The sequence below is a fragment of the Aulonocara stuartgranti genome (genome assembly GCF_965226115.1).
Source record: "Aulonocara stuartgranti genome assembly, chromosome: 1".
In the NCBI taxonomy this organism is placed as follows: domain Eukaryota; kingdom Metazoa; phylum Chordata; class Actinopteri; order Cichliformes; family Cichlidae; genus Aulonocara; species Aulonocara stuartgranti.
Window position 1 is genome coordinate 38,794,953 of NC_138939.1, and position 18,337 is coordinate 38,813,289.

Sequence of the window (18,337 nt, forward strand, 5' to 3'; positions counted from 1 at the left end):
TGACAACACGCACACATGTGTTCCATTTGTGTCTGATCTTTTGTTCAAGTGAGGTTAAATATGGAGAGTTATAGAGGAGGGGTGAACAACCTGGTATCAAGCATTATCATGCAAAGGCTTAATCAGGCTAGTAAAGCCCCAATGCCAACCTCCAACCCCAAACACACAGAAATATAGTCATCGTATCAAGTCATTGTGTTCCCTAACTCAGCCAAAACTACCGTGGAAACATCACTGACACTACATAGCCCAGTAACTTTGACCAAGTGGCCAATTAGTGGGCCCCACTACATTTAAAATAATCTTTTACATAAAGAAAGATGCCCATTGCCCCTCAGACTGGAGAATTCACTGCCTTCCATCATCGTCCTTATGAAATCATAAACTGGATGTCTCTGTGTTTAGAAAGCTTAATGGTCAGTCTGTGTGGCTTTTGAACAAATTATTTTTTATTGTCCGTCAATAAAAAAAAGTTGTTAAACACTAACAATGAGGCCCTTTTAGATTTGTCAGGTGAAAACCTTTTTAATAGTGCTGTCAGCGTTAATCTCATTAAAATGGCGTTAACGCCAAAACCGCATTAACACGGCAAATCTACGTTAGCGTGGATCGCCCCGTGCGTGGGGCTGGACGGGGCTATCGCATTAACGAGCTAACTGCGCTAACACCTTGATGTCCTGCAGCCCCACGCACTAACTCGCTAACGTAACGCGTTAATGCGGTTATGGCGTTAACGTCATTTTAATGAGATTAACGCTGACAGCACTAATTTTTAACACACTGCTGTCATCATACGTTGTTTTCTTATTGTTCATGACTTTCATCAGTCAACAAAAATTATATTTTTTTGTTTCAGAATGATATATTCATCAAATTAAAGAAAATTTGAAAAAGAAAGACTCAGGAACAAATGTGAATAAGCGGCTACACGAGCATTATCTTTCTGGCACAAACTGAAAGAATTTGAATCTAATTTTTAGAAATAATTTCTATACCTTGCTTAATCCTCTTTTTACGATGATTTTTTGGCCTTTATTGGATTCAGACAGTGAAGACAGACAGGAAAACCGGGAGAGAGGGAAGAAGACATGCAGCGGATCGGACTCGAGCTCAGGATCGCCTGCTCACCCACTGAGATAAACCTGCGCCCAGACTCGCTTGGTCCTAGCTGAAAAGCTAAAACTGACTAGCTAAAATGAGCCATAAGAAATATTAGTTAATTACATTTTTTAAAAAAAGTTCCTATTCAAAGAGCATTATTAAAATCCAATAAAACTTAAACATGCCTGTGTTACTGACACTGGTGGAGCTTGGGTCAGAAATTGGCTCAGTATGTTGATGCATCACATTGGTTTTGTTTGATTAAAAGAAGTCACTGAGTTGCGCACATTCTGGGCATATTTTTTTTAAAGAGACCAAATTTCAAAAGCCCTCATCAACACTAATGTTTGTCTCAGAATAAACAACTGGAAAAATGAAGAGGTGGATTCAGTTTCTTGTTGTAAAAACCCCCAAAGCACTTTCTACTCCTCATTGGAAATACTCCATTTCTTTCCATTAAAATGACTTGTTACGATGAATTATATTTTATTTGCAGCTCACACGCTCCCAGACACACGTGTTAGTGCAGACAGAGTGTGTTGGTGAAAGGGCCTCCAGGACGTTGCCAGTGTGTTAAAAGCCAGAGTTAAGGTGGTTTGCCGGGAGTTCCCGGACGCTCTGGGCCTTACCACGCTTGGAGGATTTACTGGGCAAAGAAGCTGAGCGCTGAGAGCCATCTGAGAGCAAAGGACAGTGTCAGAAACACCAACCCACGCACTGAGGCCGTGTGCTTCATCAACACATGAGCTGAAGCCCAACATCAGCAGGGCAACACATTACACTCCCTCTTGGCATGAGTGGACTCCAAACACATGAATGTTCAGCTCATTTCTTTCTCCTGTTTGCTATTTTGCGATCCTTCCTTGTTGTGATATTTTCTGTGTTTCAGTCATTGCTAGATTGGTTTAGGTAGAAACACGTCGACTTAATCCAACATCCAACTGAAAAACCTTAATGTTGGGAGTATTGAGCCTACTAACTTATATTCAGCATATTATGGGCGAACCTGCTGCAAACAGTTTAGTCAGCGTGGCGAGCTAGTCTGACGCTCTCGTTCCATTTTTCTATAGGAACCAAACTTTACAGGATGTTGGTGAAATGAGTGAAAATGAAAAAAACACCTAAAGAAAACTGACAGTTAGAAAGAAAAAATCTCAACATTTGTTGGTCGTGTAAGCAGATACTTTCTTAGCAGGGACAAGTGCTGTAAATAAATGTCCTAAAAATGACATCTTACTGTAATTATGGAGTGGATGGATATCTGCAGATGGTGTAAAGTCTTGCCTGATTTTTCTTTTTATGTCCTCAACTCTTTCAGTCTCAAAACAAATATATATGCAAAAAATAAAGCATTCCTTGGTAATGTGGACCGGTCTCATCAAAAACTGTGAAATAATGAGACTTAAAGGCCCAACTGTGCTACAGAGCGAGCGATTTACAGTCTGATCTCTGTTTGCAAAGACTTTGGGTTTAGGGAAGCAGAGAGCAAAACTTCTCTGTGCTGAACGTTCACAATCCTTCCCGATCTTTTAAAAGATGTTGACATGATTGTACAATGCAAGTACGTCCCTCACGTGTTGGTTTGCCCTCCTAATTCAAACGTACCTGAACCTCTTTGTTGTTGTTTTTTAGAAAGAACAATCGAACACGACTTTCTGACAAAGCTAGCATGGACTGAAAAAGAAGACAAAAAGAAGCTAGTGCACCACTGTGACTGTTCTAAATCTTTGGGTAAGAAGTAAAATCTAAACATCATCATTAGGGCTGGGTTTTGATGATCGATTTATCGATTAAAACCGATTCTAGCTTGGATAACGTGATATCAATTCATTAAAATCCTGAATCCATTTTTAAATAATCTCAGGTTGAACCTCACAAAATTTCTACAACCACCAAACAGCTAAAAGAGTAAATGAGAGCAGGAACACGGATTCTGCTCAAAGACATAAACACAAAACGCGAAGCCGCCAACGCATCAGAATCAGTGAGCTGTCGCCTTTATCCCCCGACGGCACGAACACGGACATGTCGTCGGGGCTGAAAGCCGACAGCTCGCTGGTTTTGAAGCGTCGGCAGCTCGTTTTGTGTTTACGTCCTTTTTGCGCTCGATTCTGAAGCTGCAGGTTTCATCTCTCTCCGAACAATACTGACTGAACCAGCAGCAAAAGACGATCCAAACTACGCTTCACATAAACATAGTCATGAATTTCCTCTGACTTTTGCTGCTTTGCTTCCACCACGATAAAAATCACACTGCATGTAGAGCTCTCTCTCTCTCTCTCTCTCTCAGGAACAGTTTCCCATCTAAAAATCCGTTTTTTGCATTATTCGCTTACTTATTACCCACAAGTCTACGGTGTTGGCCGCTGTTTTTTTTTACTTACTTCTGACAAGAAAGCCTCATTTCTGCTGTTCAATACTGAACAAATGTAAACTTTTTAAAATTTTAAATTTAAAATTGCAAAATGCTTAGTCTCTAATCAAACCTCTGTAACTTTGCTAAAAACCCCGACCAGGAAAACGCCTTCATGTTTTTCTGTGTTTTATCTTCAGTTACTTTGACACAAAGGCCTCTGCTGTGATGCTCACACCTTTGATAAAGTCTCACAAGTGGCAGCTTTCTTTTTATATATATAAAAATATCGATATGTACTGATAAGTGATCAGAATTATAATATTTCTGACTGTCTGAGGCAAAATTTCCCCGATTCAAAATTGAATCGAATTGAATCGAATCGATTCGGGACCTTGTGAATCGGAATTGAAGCGATTCTAGAAATCAGTGACGACCCAGCCCTAATCATCATCATCATCACAACTGTGGGGCCAAACTAAACAACCACGGGGAGAAACTTGCTCCTCTGTAGCTGTTTATCAGCAAGAAAGTGAGAAATAGGCTGAACATTCACATGGCTGACATTTCTTTACATTCACCTTCCACAACCTTGCATATATACAAATACACACAGAAGCCCAGAAGACTGACGTCTTTACAGCTGTCAGGGGTTTAGCACATTTTATCACACATGCAGATTTGCCTTCTTCCTGCTGCACAGAGATCAACACACACCATATCACATACATGTTTGTTCGACATACACTGTAGAGCATGCTTTCATTTTAGTACCAGACAGTCACGTGTGTGAGTGTGTGTGTGAATGGCAGCTCACCCAGAACCATCAAGACACATTCGTGAGAAACGCGACACAGTATGGAAATGCTGGCTCTCCCCAGTAAAGAGGCCAGTTTGCAAAACTGCGTGTGTGTGTGTGAATGTGCATGGTTCTGGGCTTTCATTCAGCATGCGAGCCATTCAAATCATCCACGAGGCTTTAGAGGAAGCTGTGGATGACAGAAGCTGGGTGACATGGAGAGGCAGGCCAAAGGGAGAGAGACAGAGAGATAAGAAAGAGAGAGAGATGTGGCTCATTGGCACATCTACATAATGGTGGAAGCGACTGAGGCTGTGCATACAGTGCGTGATAGCAGTTCCCATCTGTGGCAGTAACTGTTGATAGTGGGTCCTTTAAGCTGAGTGTGCGATTCCTGCAGGTGGACATCTTTCACAATATCACTAATAATGATCATGACTGGCTGTTTGGCAGAATCATCCATTTCAAAACTTAGAGTGACTACTTTTACGTGTCAGTGCTCCTGTGTGTGACGCTAAGGTCAGGTTGTAATTTCTCTGTTTCACCACAAGAGGGGACCATTATCAAGTAAATAACCACAGATAAAACAAGAGGAAGACCACCAGGATACCACACTGACAAACAAAACTAACACGGACAGCTGGAGAACACAGACTTTCTTTTCTTCCATATTTTTTTCCCTAATGTTTCCATCTATATATAGGCAGCCCCCAAAATAATGGCAAACGTCCCAATCACATCAAAGGTTTGAAAGAATTGTGGGATTGTTCCAGCGTGTTGACACTAATCAGACAAATGTACTTTTCTCCTTCTTGCAGACGAAAATGCTGCATGCACAAGCAGCTAATCCACAAATGAACAGTTGTAAACATCCATTAGCTGAACCTACAGTTTGCTTGGGTGTGTGTGTGTGTGTGTGTGTGTGTGTGTGTGTGTGTGTGTGTGAGAGAGAGTGTGTTTCTGCTGAGTCAAGTGTGAGGTCAGAGCCAAGCTGCTCGTCTATGTTGAATTATTTACAGTTTGAGATACACTTCTTAGTGGCTGTAATCAGTCCTGTGAATGTGTATATACATCTCAGTACATAACACTGCCATGTAGACTGTGTGTGTGTGTGCTGGTGTGTTGACGTGCACACCATGGTATGTGGCAGGGACATGCACGTGGAAATGCCGTGTGCTAAAAGCAGTGCGCCGGGCTAAGCTGAGCCGAGGTGGGCCGCAGGTGTGGCTGTGCTGTGATGCGAGGAGGGAGGGAGGTTGTGAGGGCGTGGAGGGTGGGGGTTGTAGGCGTGGTCGAGGACGAGTGGCGAGGGACTCCACTTACCGGATATTTGTGGCTGGATGCCAGGCTGGTCGTTGGAGCTGAGCAACTGGGCCTGGATGGTCTCCACCACACGCTTGAAGCGTCGGCTAGGGCCTGTTGAGAAACCGGGTCCGTGTTATAATCCAGACTTGACACTGTAGCCACAGGGCTGCAAGGAGTACTTAAAAAAAGCAATACTAGGGGTGCACGAGTGGTTTTCGCAAGCATAATTTCAATATTGTGTGTTTCCCACTGAATTCATTTAGTGTTAGCACTAGCAGTCCACGGGTTCAGCTCAGCCAGCAGTCACAGCAGATGTAAGCCCACATCACCTGATACCACAGGCAAATCTCTGACGGCTGTTCTGTTTCCTTTTGGCTTTCTACTAAGTGCAACCCATGATTCAGTATATTGAGCAGCAGTAATCTGAACTATTGTTTGTAAGACTTTCTCAGTCTCTCACACCGGCTTGTTTGGAGCGTTGTCTCAGTTTGTTGTGGTTCCTATGCATTCACCGATGCACGGCTCTCTTAAGGTTCAGCAGCATTTCAGGCTGACTTCTGGATTTGGTTCTTTTTGCTGGCTGTGTTTGGGATCACTTTCCTCCTAAATGACACCATTTTGGCTAAGCTTTAGCAGCTGGCTCCAGATTTAACACTTTAATACTTGGGTACACAGAGAAGTTCATGGTCAACTCAAAAGCTGCAAAGTTCCCGGTCCTGTGGCTGTAAAACAAGCCCAAATCATCACCCCTCCCCCACCAACAGCTGGACTCTGTGCTGTCCAATAACATGCCAAACATCTTGGCCTTGTGTGCCAAAAGGGCATCGTACAGAAGTACTGTGGTCCTTTCAGAACATGCAAACATGAGGGCTTTCTCCTGGAAACTTTCCACTGAACAGTCTTTCTCAGTGCAGAATGATGGGGTCAAGCTGTTTGGAGAGGCCTTTTCCAGATTGATGGACAGCAACAGCAATGTAAGAGACTGCTAAACCTCTTGCGGGTAACCTGTGTTACCTACGTGTGCTATAGATCGCAGGTTTAGCTTCAGATAATAAGCTTTCCCTGGTATGTGAGTAACACATACATAAACATGCTGTAAGTGGTAGCTACAGTAAGTTACTCCAAATGGTTGTAGATTGTGAGCAGAACAGTCACTGAAAAGCACAGTGCTGTGTTCAGTGTCACAGGAAAGAAGAAAACAGTCCCTGTTCGTGTTGCTGAGGCGTCCCAACGAGTTCTCCAAAGCAGAAATGTGCATGTTTGTTCCTGTTTAATATACCAGCGGTGTCCGACTCCAGTCCTCCAGAGCTACCGTCCTGCAGCTTTTAGATGCGTCCTTGTTCCGACACACTGGAGTTGGACACGCCTGACCTACACTCATTCACCAAACACTTTTTTAGGTACACCTTGCTACGACTGGGTTGGACCTCCTTTGGCCCTCAGGACTGTCACAGATTCACCAAGGTGCTGGAAACATTCCTCAGATCTATGACACCAATCTCTCGCTCCCCCACAGATCTAACAAAAAGACCCCAGAGGGGTAGACTGAACTCCTTGCCATGTTCAAGAAAGCAGTCAGAGATGATCTGAGCTGTGGCAATAATAACTGGTACTACGGTAGGATGGAGTCATGCATTCTTGCTGTTTACATGCAATTCTGACTCCAGCCTCTGAATGCTGCAGCACTCCATGTAAAATTATTAAGCTCTTCAGCATACGCTGGTTGCCATGAGTAGTTATTTGAGGTTGCTGCTGGCTTTGCTGTTCCTCTGACTGGGATGATCACCCAGTAAACTGCTGCTCACTGGATATTTTCTCCTTTTCTAGACTGTTCTCTGTAAACTGTAGAGAATCTTGCCATGCTTAAAATCCCCTTTTGCCCCATTCTGATACTCGACTTGAACTTCAGCAGGTCATCCTGACCAAGTCTGCATGCCTCGATGCGCAGTGTTGTTTCCATGGTTTTCTATGTGTTGTGATGTATGTGGTTTACCTGAGAGCAAGGTGAAGGTGACAGAATATATGCCGTTCTCCTTTGTGGCGCTGGTGCTCTCGGTGTAGGTGATGTCCACCTGGAACTTCACCGGCTTCTGGAAAACCGTCGGACCAGCTGTGGACTTGTACTCTGCCCGGAAACTGGTCTGAGAGATGACGCTGTGGCTCAGACTGGGAATCTGGGGAGAAAGACGGTGGGAGAGGGTAGGAGGGTGAGGTTGGTGGAAGAGCAAAGGCGGAGTGCTTCTGAGTCAGCAGCACTGGGCACGCAGACACAAGACAACTTGCACATCAGTTAAAATGGCAGCATGGATGTAAGAGAAAGAGACGGGAGCAGAAGGAGACACTGTTGGATGTGCTACACCCTAACATGTGGTGACATTTTGATGCGTAATCAGCGGAGGCCACGCTAACACCAAGACGTGAACAGACAGCAAGCTGTTGCACAGAGCTGTTGTGGAGGACCAGCGTGGATCGTCACGATATTAGTCAGGTTTTAATCTCATGGCTGGTTGGTGTACATGAGCGTTTGCATTTTTCTCCTGGACTGCTGGGCTTCTATGGTCCTGCTTGGTGAGTTTCGCGCTCACTATAGCAGGTTTTTATCACGCTCATGAGGGAGCACCTTCACCTTATATTTCAGGCTTTGTAACTTGGGATGAAAATGCAAAATCTATAAGTTAACGCATCATGTTTTTCAAACGTGTGTATGTGAGAAGAAAAAAATATCACTACTCCTCCTGTTTGATTTGCTTAGTGAGTATTTCCAGGTACCAGCGTGAGTCATAATGAACATAATGTTGGTTTTCATCTGTGCTTTATTTTGAAGGTTTACACATACACTGTGAGTAGTGTTGGGAAGTAACACAATACCAGCGTCATGTATTTAAAATACAAAATATGAGTAACTGTATTCCATTACAGTTACCGTTTAAATAGGTGGTAATCAGAATACAGTTACTTTGTTGAAATAAATAGAATACACGGGGGTCACTTCCTGTTTCATGTTAAGCTGTCCCCTTTCTATGCCTTCTCCAATTTTGGAGATTTAATGCTCCGGGTTTGAGTCCGACGCCCCCCCCTTTTTTTTTTCTAATTTAATTTCCATCTGGGATTAATACAGTTTCTCTGATTCTGATTGCTGGAAACACAAACAAAACATGTAATAAGAGGCTCTAATGTAAGCATTAGAGGTGGGAATCACCATATATCCCACGATACGGTATTATCACAATACTTAACGCACGATACGATATTATTGCAATTTCTAAAAATATTTTGCGATATTCAGATTCTGTATATAAAGGTAAACTTTATCAATATTCATTTTATCTAATATCAAAGTCTCACACTCAGTCTTTCTCTCATTTCAGTTTTATTGTTGACAAACTGAACGGTTTGTATTACAGTCTAGTCCAACTTAACTGAATGCAACCATCTGGTACAATTATAGCTATTCTGAACTATGAAATTTATGAAAACTATGCAGCCCATTCAGCAACTGAAGAATTTGAAAGTAAATTAAAACAAAATATAATTTTGCATTAAATAAAAAAGTTTTAAACTTAATTAAAATAAAACATGTCTTAAATGAAAATAAGTAAACTGTCATGTTTATTGCTGCCATAAAAAAGTTAAACACATTTGGACAGTGAAGGAATGTCAGGATCCTTGCTCAGAAAAAAGGATCAACATGCTCTGAAGTCAGAGCACAAAAACCTTTTTTGTAACAAAATATCGATTTCTGCCGTCCCTGTATCGATACATTATTAGCAAACAAAATATCACGATACTACACAGTATCGATTTTTTCCCCCACCCCTAGTAAGCGGCCTGTTAATGTTGGTGGTGTCAGTTACACCATGGACCCAGAGGCAGCAGTGCACAGGCAGGAATGCGTTTCCGACACCACTTCATAAGAAGAATGGGACGGACGAAACTTCAGTATCTTCGATGTACTATTGCTGTGTGATTTTTATTACTATTACTGAAGGCTACTCGCCACCGAGCGAACATTGTTAGCTTGTTCATAGACTGCAGACTGTTAGGCCATTTTTAAATACTCATGTACACGAGTCCGTACTCGCGTTTTCACTAGTCCGGACTTTGTAAGTTCACACGGGAGTCCGGACTTCCCGAGAACGCAGGACGTGTACATGACATCACAGCTGCATCCACTGTTAATTTAACTGTGATTAATATTTGCAATGGAAATTACACATGACATAAAAACATGATGAACAACATGATGTAGGTGATTTCTTTAAGAAAAATGAAAAAGAAATTTTCCAACACTGACTGTAAGACTGTAAAATTATGTACGCAAAAATGCTAACAAAGATTTTATTGTCTTTATTTTTTCTCTGATATCTGAGAATAAGACTTCAGAGACATCAACAAAGTTCAGATGTGGGAGGAAAAAAGGCAGATTGAGGTCAAACTGATGTGAACATGCTCTGTCGGGTCTTCCAGTCTGCTGTGTTGTAGCAATGACTTCTTGTATTAAGGAAGAAAGCTACAACAATAGAACAGTTATTTATCAGATCAGCCTCCATTGTAGCATAGATCATTCAAATCGGGCATAATGTAATCAATAATGAAATGTTACAGGATTAGAAGAACCGAAGAGAGGAGTAAGGAGGGAGACTTACAGAAAGGAAGGCGTGCACAATGTCGGCCTTTATGGAGCTAAGAGGTTTGTCTTTGATGACTATGAAGATCTGCTCCTCCTTCTCCAGATTGATGAAGTTTCCAAACCATGACTTCTTAGCCAGTCTGCAGAAAAGATTCAAAGTTTGGTTCCAGCGTTACAAAGCACACTCAGTATACCCAGGTTATATTTTATTAACAACTAACAACTAGCTAAGAAAAGAGGTGGGATTGTAACAATTACAAAGAAACCCAAACAAATGAGACCGATACCTGACTAATAATTGTAACAGACAGCTCCATCAGCTCCATCACCACTGCTAACTAACGTAGAGTTGTGCAGATGATTACTTTACCTAATTTTAAATTGTTATTATGCTTTTGAAAGATTTGTACTGAAGCATTTTCCCAAAACACAGACCTGATGGGACACACGCGTTTCTCTCTGACTGAGGAGATACTTTCACAGCAAACATGCTTTTCTAGGAAGTGGACAGCTGCACACTCACGCAGCTTGGCTGGTTATTAATCATGGTATAACTGCACAGAATGAGCACATTACTGAGTTCCCTGATAAAATCCCTAATAAAAAAGGGCAATGTCTTACATGCTTATCAATGACTCAGCTAATTAATTAAAAAATAGTTTTCTCCAGCGAAGAAGGCCGAGTGTTTGACTGGGGTAAGATTTGGTTTTGGAGTTTAAAATAACTTGTAGCTGGTGTCGTCTGACTTATGATAACCGTCATTAGCCTGCCTGCTAACAGGGACAAACTGCTAACTGCTAAATAATAAACTACCTAACAACAGGGAGCCTGTTCCTATGTTTTCTCTGTATTGTTGCAGGATCGTTACCTTACACTATAATACTGTGATTTGGTGTTATATGAATAACATCGAATTGACCTGAAATGAAAAAACGCAGTTCGCTTGCTAACTTAAAATGCTATCACATGGATAAGTCTACCATTCAGATTCCCAATATGCTAAAATAATGTAGCTGCTGCAGGTTCACATTTGAAACACTTGTGCTGCTATTAAATAAACATAATGGACAGGTGAGGTATTCATGTTTGCTGCTGTGGTACTCACTCTGGCGAGGAGTCTGGGGTGAGACTGGACATATCCTCCTGGGTGGGAACTGTGGACACAAACAGAGGCTAAATGTTAGATTCGGCTCTATAACTTATGGAAACGGCACTTGGGGAGATACTTCTGTGTCTTGTTTTTAGCACTACTAAGCAGATATCATCAGTGTAAACGAGTACTGGGCCTCATCATGACTTAATTCGGTTTGTCTGGAGGGGGGTTGGTTCAGCAGCATCAAAGCAGCTGTAAGAAAACTACCCAAACTAATGAAAAAATTAGGGAATTTTGTAAATTTTCCACTTTCTGTAATGAGGCCGTTATCTTCTTTATGACATGGCCTCAGGATGCAGATTCTCACAGTTAGGCTGGCGTCAGGTTAACTGCAGGTAAACGCAGTCATTAAGAGATTATTTGTCCTTGTTATTCCCCTGAGCGATAAGGATGGATTGCATAAACACACTCTGCTGAGTAGATTATCACATGGATAAGAGTAAGAAATTCAATCTGATTAAGCCAAATCATGAGGTTTCATTTCCTGGGCCCTACCTGTCTCCTCCACCATACCTTGCATTTTCCTGCGGTGGAAGCGTGGTGAGCCGAGGAAGCTGTTCTTGATGGAGTTGAGGCGCGTCCTCCAGGGCATGCCACCCATGGAAGGGCTGGGCGGTGGTGTCGGGCTGGGCGTGCCAGCCGGGCTGTCCTTGGGCGTGTGCACTGGGGTGCCTTTGGGGGTTGGGAGAGGGCTCCCTCTGGGGGAGGGGTGGGGAGTCACCTGCGTGATGGGGACAGATTTGGCGTTGTGGTCAGGGTGGAGGTGGTGGCGGCGGAGTGGGGACATCGGAGGCACCGGGGAGAGAGGGATAGAAAGCTTGGGGGGAACGGTAAGGGGAGGGTGGCGCCTCACCCGGGGGCTGTTGGGGATGCAAGGGGCCAGAGGCTGGCTCGGGGTGGAGGGCTCAGATTTAGGGGTGGTGGCAGTCTGGTCCGTGTTAGGGAGTGGGTTGGACCTGGTGGTTTGCAGGGGCTTCTCAGATACTTTGGGCTTAGCAGGGAGGGTCTGTGTGCGGGGGTGCATGATGGGCGAGCCCATCTTTGGCTGGTAGGAGTTATGTGTACGGGGCCCCACCCCATTAAGGCGGCCCTCGGGGGAGTGGGTGGGGCTGCAGTTGGGGGACTGGCATAGGTCTGGAGATTGGGGTGGGATAAAAAACCGCCGGATGGGCTGCGATTGTCATGCACCGTCACAGATGACAGCAGGGTCAGCCAATAAAAAAAGCCAGAGGAACACCACGGCCCAATGAAGGTTCATTCCCATTCAACAAAAATAAAAATAAGCAAACACCAGGAAATAAAAAAGGAGTGTGGCAGATGGTTGAGAAGTGGAGCAGGCAGGAAGTGGTGAGAGTGCAAGAAAGAAAGAAAGACAGAACATGCGATTAGCAGAGTGATTAAGCCAATCACGAGGCAGCAGTGGAGCATTCATGATGCATTAACAGAAGGGATGCACCGAGATCAACGTGGTCACTTTGTCCACATTCTCATACTGTGTCGCTTCTGCAGTGTTACAACATACACAATATCACAGTCTAGCTTTGTTCTCCAAGGTTCACCTGGACTCATTACTTTAGTGCATTATAACCATGTAAATCACTGTTTACACGGAGAATAAAGCATCGTACGCTTTATCTATCCTACATATGAGCTAGCAGCGTGTCCACCTCTTTAAAAGCTAAACCCCTCTGTGGTCACTGTGGTCTGTGGTCACACTGAACACGCCGGAATGTTGCAGCAAATCTCCAGAATGTGGAGAAAGCAACAACTTTTAACTGAAAAGATGAAGGTTTGGAGTTTATTTAAATGTTTTGGCCTCTTAATATCAGGGCCAACCATCAGCTGCACTTCCTGAAACTAAGGCTTTCACCTGACAGAATTCCACTACTGTGAGATACATCGGTGCATCCCTAATTACCAGCAAGTGACCCAGCATGAAAGCTAACCGATTTAGCTTCACCCTCCACCTGGGAAAGCAGCCAGAGTGCATGCCCAGTGCTGACGCACAATACTGTGGGATGAATGAGCAGATCACTGATAAGACAGGTCAGAGCAGTGAGAATCCACAGCTGAACAAACTGCAGCAGCACAGCAGACCTCAGCAAATCAAAAACAGCGAGGCTGCAGAGCCTGTGGTGAGCTGTCAGCCCGTTCTTGGAATAGCATGTGTATAAAGTAATACAGTCATGTCTGTGTAAGAGTTTAACACTGAGAGTTCTGCAGTTCTGATTCAGTATTTTCTTATTACCGAAAAAAGAAATGCATCAGAAGACTCAACAGCTACTCATTGATTCTTATCAGTAATTAAAACAGTAACCTTTTTAGGAAGTTTCAAAAGCATCCTCTCTTCAGCATGTATGAAACAGACTGAGCAAATAAACTCAGGTGGGTCTGTTGAACGAATCAGCATCACTTATAGGAAGAGGAGCTGAAGATTACAATCTATCTCCTCTTTAGTTCGCTGTGTCACACATCACAATGTGCGGCTCACAAGGACAAAACATAAAACTTCAGCACGTCCTCACAGGATAGAAAATGTTACGATACCCAGCCTGTGCTCTTTCTGAGCGTTGGTTAGTAAAAATGAATGACTTTAAGGAAACAGCAAAGCAGCACCTGGAGGCTGTGAACTGATTCACACACTTCTCCTCCCTGCTTTGACTCTGCAGCAGGGTTTTCTCAGAGACTGACAGACGTGTTCTTCCACTAATTTGCCACGTCATTAGAATCTCTTCTTCATGGATATTAATCGCCAGATCTCAGTTTGGTCTGCGCTCATAGATGGATCTGGTCCCGCTTCATCTAAAGCTCTGTGTGACGTACAGCGCAGCACACACTGGGTTCAAATGATCCTAAATCAGATCGGCCTGCTGTGAATAACAACGAGAATAAAAAGAATAAGAACAAGAAGGCCTTTATTTATTTCACAGCTGCAGAGCAGTTAGATGACGATATAGATAAAAAAGGGGCATCTTTTATTTTCCACAGATGACCAACTGACTATGATTTGTTTTTCAGTAATTTGGTGGAAACTGTTTTAGTTAGTAATGGAGCGACATCATCATCAACCCAACAAATAGCATCTGTTAAATGTCTTATTACGTTTCCCCTGACGATTTCACCATTCACTTTTTAAACATAAGTTATTACAGTGAATTATACACGTGTTAGTTTGTTTCCAAATATTTGGTTTTAGCCAATATTTAGAGTTTATTCAGAAGAAGAAGTGGTTCATTGGAAAGAAAGGACAAAATGCAAAAAGTATTTGATTGTTTGGTGACTAGCCGGAACCCAAACACACAAAAAAATTTAAATTCAATCAACAGGCAAACACTAATTTATCCTCGTAGCGATGAGGTCGCTGGCGTATTCTAGTGGCTCATTAGGAAAACTGAGCGTTTATGACATATGACTGAAAAAACATTTCATTTACTACAATGGAAGACTCGATAGATACTTTTTAAAACATTTTTCCCTGAAAACTCAAATTATTAAGCTATTAAACTTCGATCAGTTACATAAATTAATTGACTATTTACCGCAGCTGTACTGTTATTTCACCAGAGGACTCGTTTTTTATGGTTAGTGATTTGTTTTGTCGTTACAGTGAGCACTTTGTGGGGATTTTTATGACAGATACTCTAATATCATATGTGCAGAACTTGAAATTTACTCGAGTTCCTCCAGCTAATGTTAGCTGAAGCCCACACTGACCAGCTGTTAGAAAATTACTGACATGTTTTTTCCTTCTGCTTTGACTTTTTCAATAAAACTAAACGAAGTCTTATGAATCTTCAGCAGGCTACAATGAGAGAACTACAAATGGCTCTCAGATGGACTTTGTTAGTTGTATATAGTCAGCTTTGGCCTTTTCATGCTTTAGTTAGTTTAACATTTCCAGATTGGCTTCACTGCAGAGTTCTTCTTTCTTCACCTGCCCGGACATGATGTACAACTCACTCGTTTCCCTCATTTAGGCTGTGCTGTACGTCAAACAGGCTTATGATGAAGTCCACAATGTGAGCTGCTGATGGGAGGCAATGGGAGGGAAATGTGAACAAGTATGTGTGTATGAGCGGAACAATATGCCAGCAGAGCCAGTCAGCCAGCAAGGTGCTTGTGGGGAACCAATCACTTCATGGAAGGGACGTATACTTACCCTGGGACTGCTGAGAGGACTGGTGGACAGACCAGAGGACGCTCCACTGATTGACCGTGACCTACACACACACACACACACAAGGTAAAATCAATCTCATTGACATAATGCTTTCCCTTGCTGCTTACCCTGAACCTAAACCTAACCATAACCTAACTGTAACCCTGACACTAAAGCCACATTTTGAGCCTCAAAAATGTCTTCAAACTCGTGGGGACGGCACTTTGTCCCCATAAGTGACTGTTGGTCCCCACAAGTGCCAATTTTCTGTCCTCACAGCGATGCCTAAACATGTACACACACTTCATCCAAAGGAGCTGAACCTTTCTGTGTAGCTCTTCCTTTTTTCCCCTTCTACAAATACATTTTATTGTCTCCGTCCTGCTGAAACCTTTCCTCTTATCAACATCTGTAAGCTCTCCAAACCAAACTTCTTGAGCTGCCCTCGTGGGGCACTGAACTAAAAATGCATTTGTCAGCGAGGCTGTTTCCCCCCCAGGTCACAGTCACAATAAGCACCATTAAGCTAGCATGCTTTTTTTACAGCTGGCATGAGTTCTGGACCTCAGCAAGTTTCTTTTTTCTTTTTGAAAATGTTTAAATCATTCATTGTTTCATCCAGACAACATTCATCTTCCACATTTCTATATACTCAGCTTCCCCTGAGCTGGTCTGTTCCAAAGTGCAGCCTTTTCTCCTGATCATTGGAGTTAAGGTGCTATCTTTAATATAATATATTCCTATAATATAGCCCTGATGGAAATGTGGGCTATGGTGGAAATCCATCCATCTTCTTCCGCTTATCCAAAATATCCTGACCAAGTAATTTTTTTGTGGTTTTTTGGACTTTTCTGCTCCATTCTCATGATTTCTATCCACAGACTTCACTGACTGCTCTCCTCCCGTCTTTGGGTTGCTCTTTTTCTATTTGATTTAGTGCAATGACCATTACAGATATGGTAGTAAGAGGCTGCTAACCTGGCCGTAAATGGTTAGTTACAGGGGAAGTGGTTAGTGGAGATTTTCACTTCCATTGATTCTGAAGGATATTAGCTTTTGTGTGGCTAATACAACTAGAGGGGAAAGTTATGGTGTGACAGGACAACTTAAGGCTTCAGTAATTCATGTCCTTAAACAAAGTTCAGATAGTTCAGAGCAGCTCAGTCAGTGTTACAACACACACACACACACACACACACACACACACACACACACACACACACACACACACACACACACACCGAACCAGAGAGCTACTGCAAAATTCATTACCATGGTTTCTCTTTTCTGCTTTTTATGAGTGTTTCCATTTTTCATTTACGTGTCATTAACTTTTCACCCCCCCTTCTCGCTTTTGCCCGTACGCCACTTTCACCATTCAGACCTGCTGACGTCTTTGAAGACTTTGGGATTTAATTGCCCATAGACGATTTGGCTTTGTTGCCAGTGAAAAATGAAAACACTACATCATAATTAAAAATGCTTGAAGACACAGACAGACTGATAGAAACACAGGCACACACACAAAAATAAGAAAATAAATAAATAAAATTCTCATAAAGGAGAAATGACATTGCCAACTGCAAATTAGATTTTGAAGATGCGCTGTCATCACACGAGGCAGTATTTGGAGCGCACAGCTATGACGCTGCCCCGTCATAATGAAGAAACCATGGTTTCTTCATTATTATTACTATTTTCATTATAACCATAATATTATAACCACGGTGGCACGGTGGTTAGCACTGTTGCCGCACAGCAAGAAGGTCCTGAGTTCAATTCCACCATCAGGCCGGAGTCTTTCTGTGTGGAGTTTGCATGTTCTCCCCGTGTTTGCGTGGGTTCCCTCCGGGTACTCCGGCTTCCTCCCACAGTCCAAAGACATGCAGCTTGTGGGGATAGGTTAATTGGATAATCCAAATTGCCACTATGTGTGAATGTGCGAATGAATGTGAGTGCGAATGGTTGTCTGTCCCTGTGTGTTGGCCCTGCGACAGACTGGCGACCTGTCCAGGGTGTACCCCGCCTCTCGCCCTATGACAGCTGGGATAGGCTCCAGCGCCCCCCGCGACCCTGAAAAAGGATAAGCGGAAGCGAATGGATGGATAATATTATAATAATAATATTATTTAAATAATATAATAATAATATTTAAAATGCCGATGTTGAAATGTTCTCTCTTTGGCTGCTTTAGCGTCTCTACAGCGATGCAGCTGAAGAAACTTCTAAAACAAATATTAGCAAGTTGTTAGAAATCAATTAGCTTCTTCTGCTTGTGTAAAGCTTTTATAAACAGTATTTTTACATCTGAACTCAACATTCTACTTTAATTGAATTCAGCTGTGAGTGAAATAAAACATCTGCCTAACTGCTGCTGTGCTACTTGATTCATCATCCAGATTTTTTTGTCTTTTTGAAAGAGAAAACTACATTAATCTTGTTTTTTTAATGACATGATGAATTAGTCTGACTTAAACATGCTGATGATTTACGTATTTAAGAAGTACAGACGAACATCAAACACCTGATGGTGAGCCTGTGTTAATAAAACCACTTCTAATCTTTCAATTGAAGCAGCTATCATTAATTTAAATATATAGACGCACCTCGTTAAATGTGATCACTGCTTATGTTTCCTACCAGTGAACTGCAACTAAAAACTGATATTATTTCCAAATGAATTAAACAAAGGTCTCTCTCAGAGTCTCATTTTAAAATGCCTAACTTAACAGCATTACAGAGTATATTTAAAGCCTGCTAGCCCAACTATGGGTCGTTTCACACTTTCTGACAGGCCTCATCTTTGCATCTAATCGGAGCCACTGAACTGTGCCTCT

The 18,337-nt window shown here is 42.5% G+C and overlaps 1 protein-coding gene across 11 annotated transcripts in view; it reads right to left on the reverse strand.

Moving 5' to 3' along the window:
* LOC309701726 (serine/threonine-protein kinase BRSK2-like) overlaps positions 1-18,337 on the reverse strand; it is a 156,916-nt gene that overhangs the window by 7,805 nt on the left and 130,774 nt on the right. For 5 of the 11 annotated variants that reach the window (XM_082525926.1, XM_082525929.1, XM_082525931.1 and 2 more), the window contains 7 exons: positions 15,501-15,561; positions 11,855-12,512; positions 11,294-11,342; positions 10,205-10,328; positions 7,552-7,732; positions 5,577-5,669; positions 1,731-1,778 (listed from right to left, as the gene is read on the reverse strand). In XM_082525926.1, the coding sequence (XP_082382052.1) occupies positions 1,731-1,778; positions 5,577-5,669; positions 7,552-7,732; positions 10,205-10,328; positions 11,294-11,342; positions 11,855-12,512; positions 15,501-15,561 (1,214 nt within the window). The remainder of the gene's footprint in view (positions 1-1,730; positions 1,779-5,576; positions 5,670-7,551; positions 7,733-10,204; positions 10,329-11,293; positions 11,343-11,854; positions 12,513-15,500; positions 15,562-18,337) is intronic. The other 6 variants (XM_082525935.1, XM_082525936.1, XM_082525927.1 and 3 more) reach the window with 2 other exon arrangements.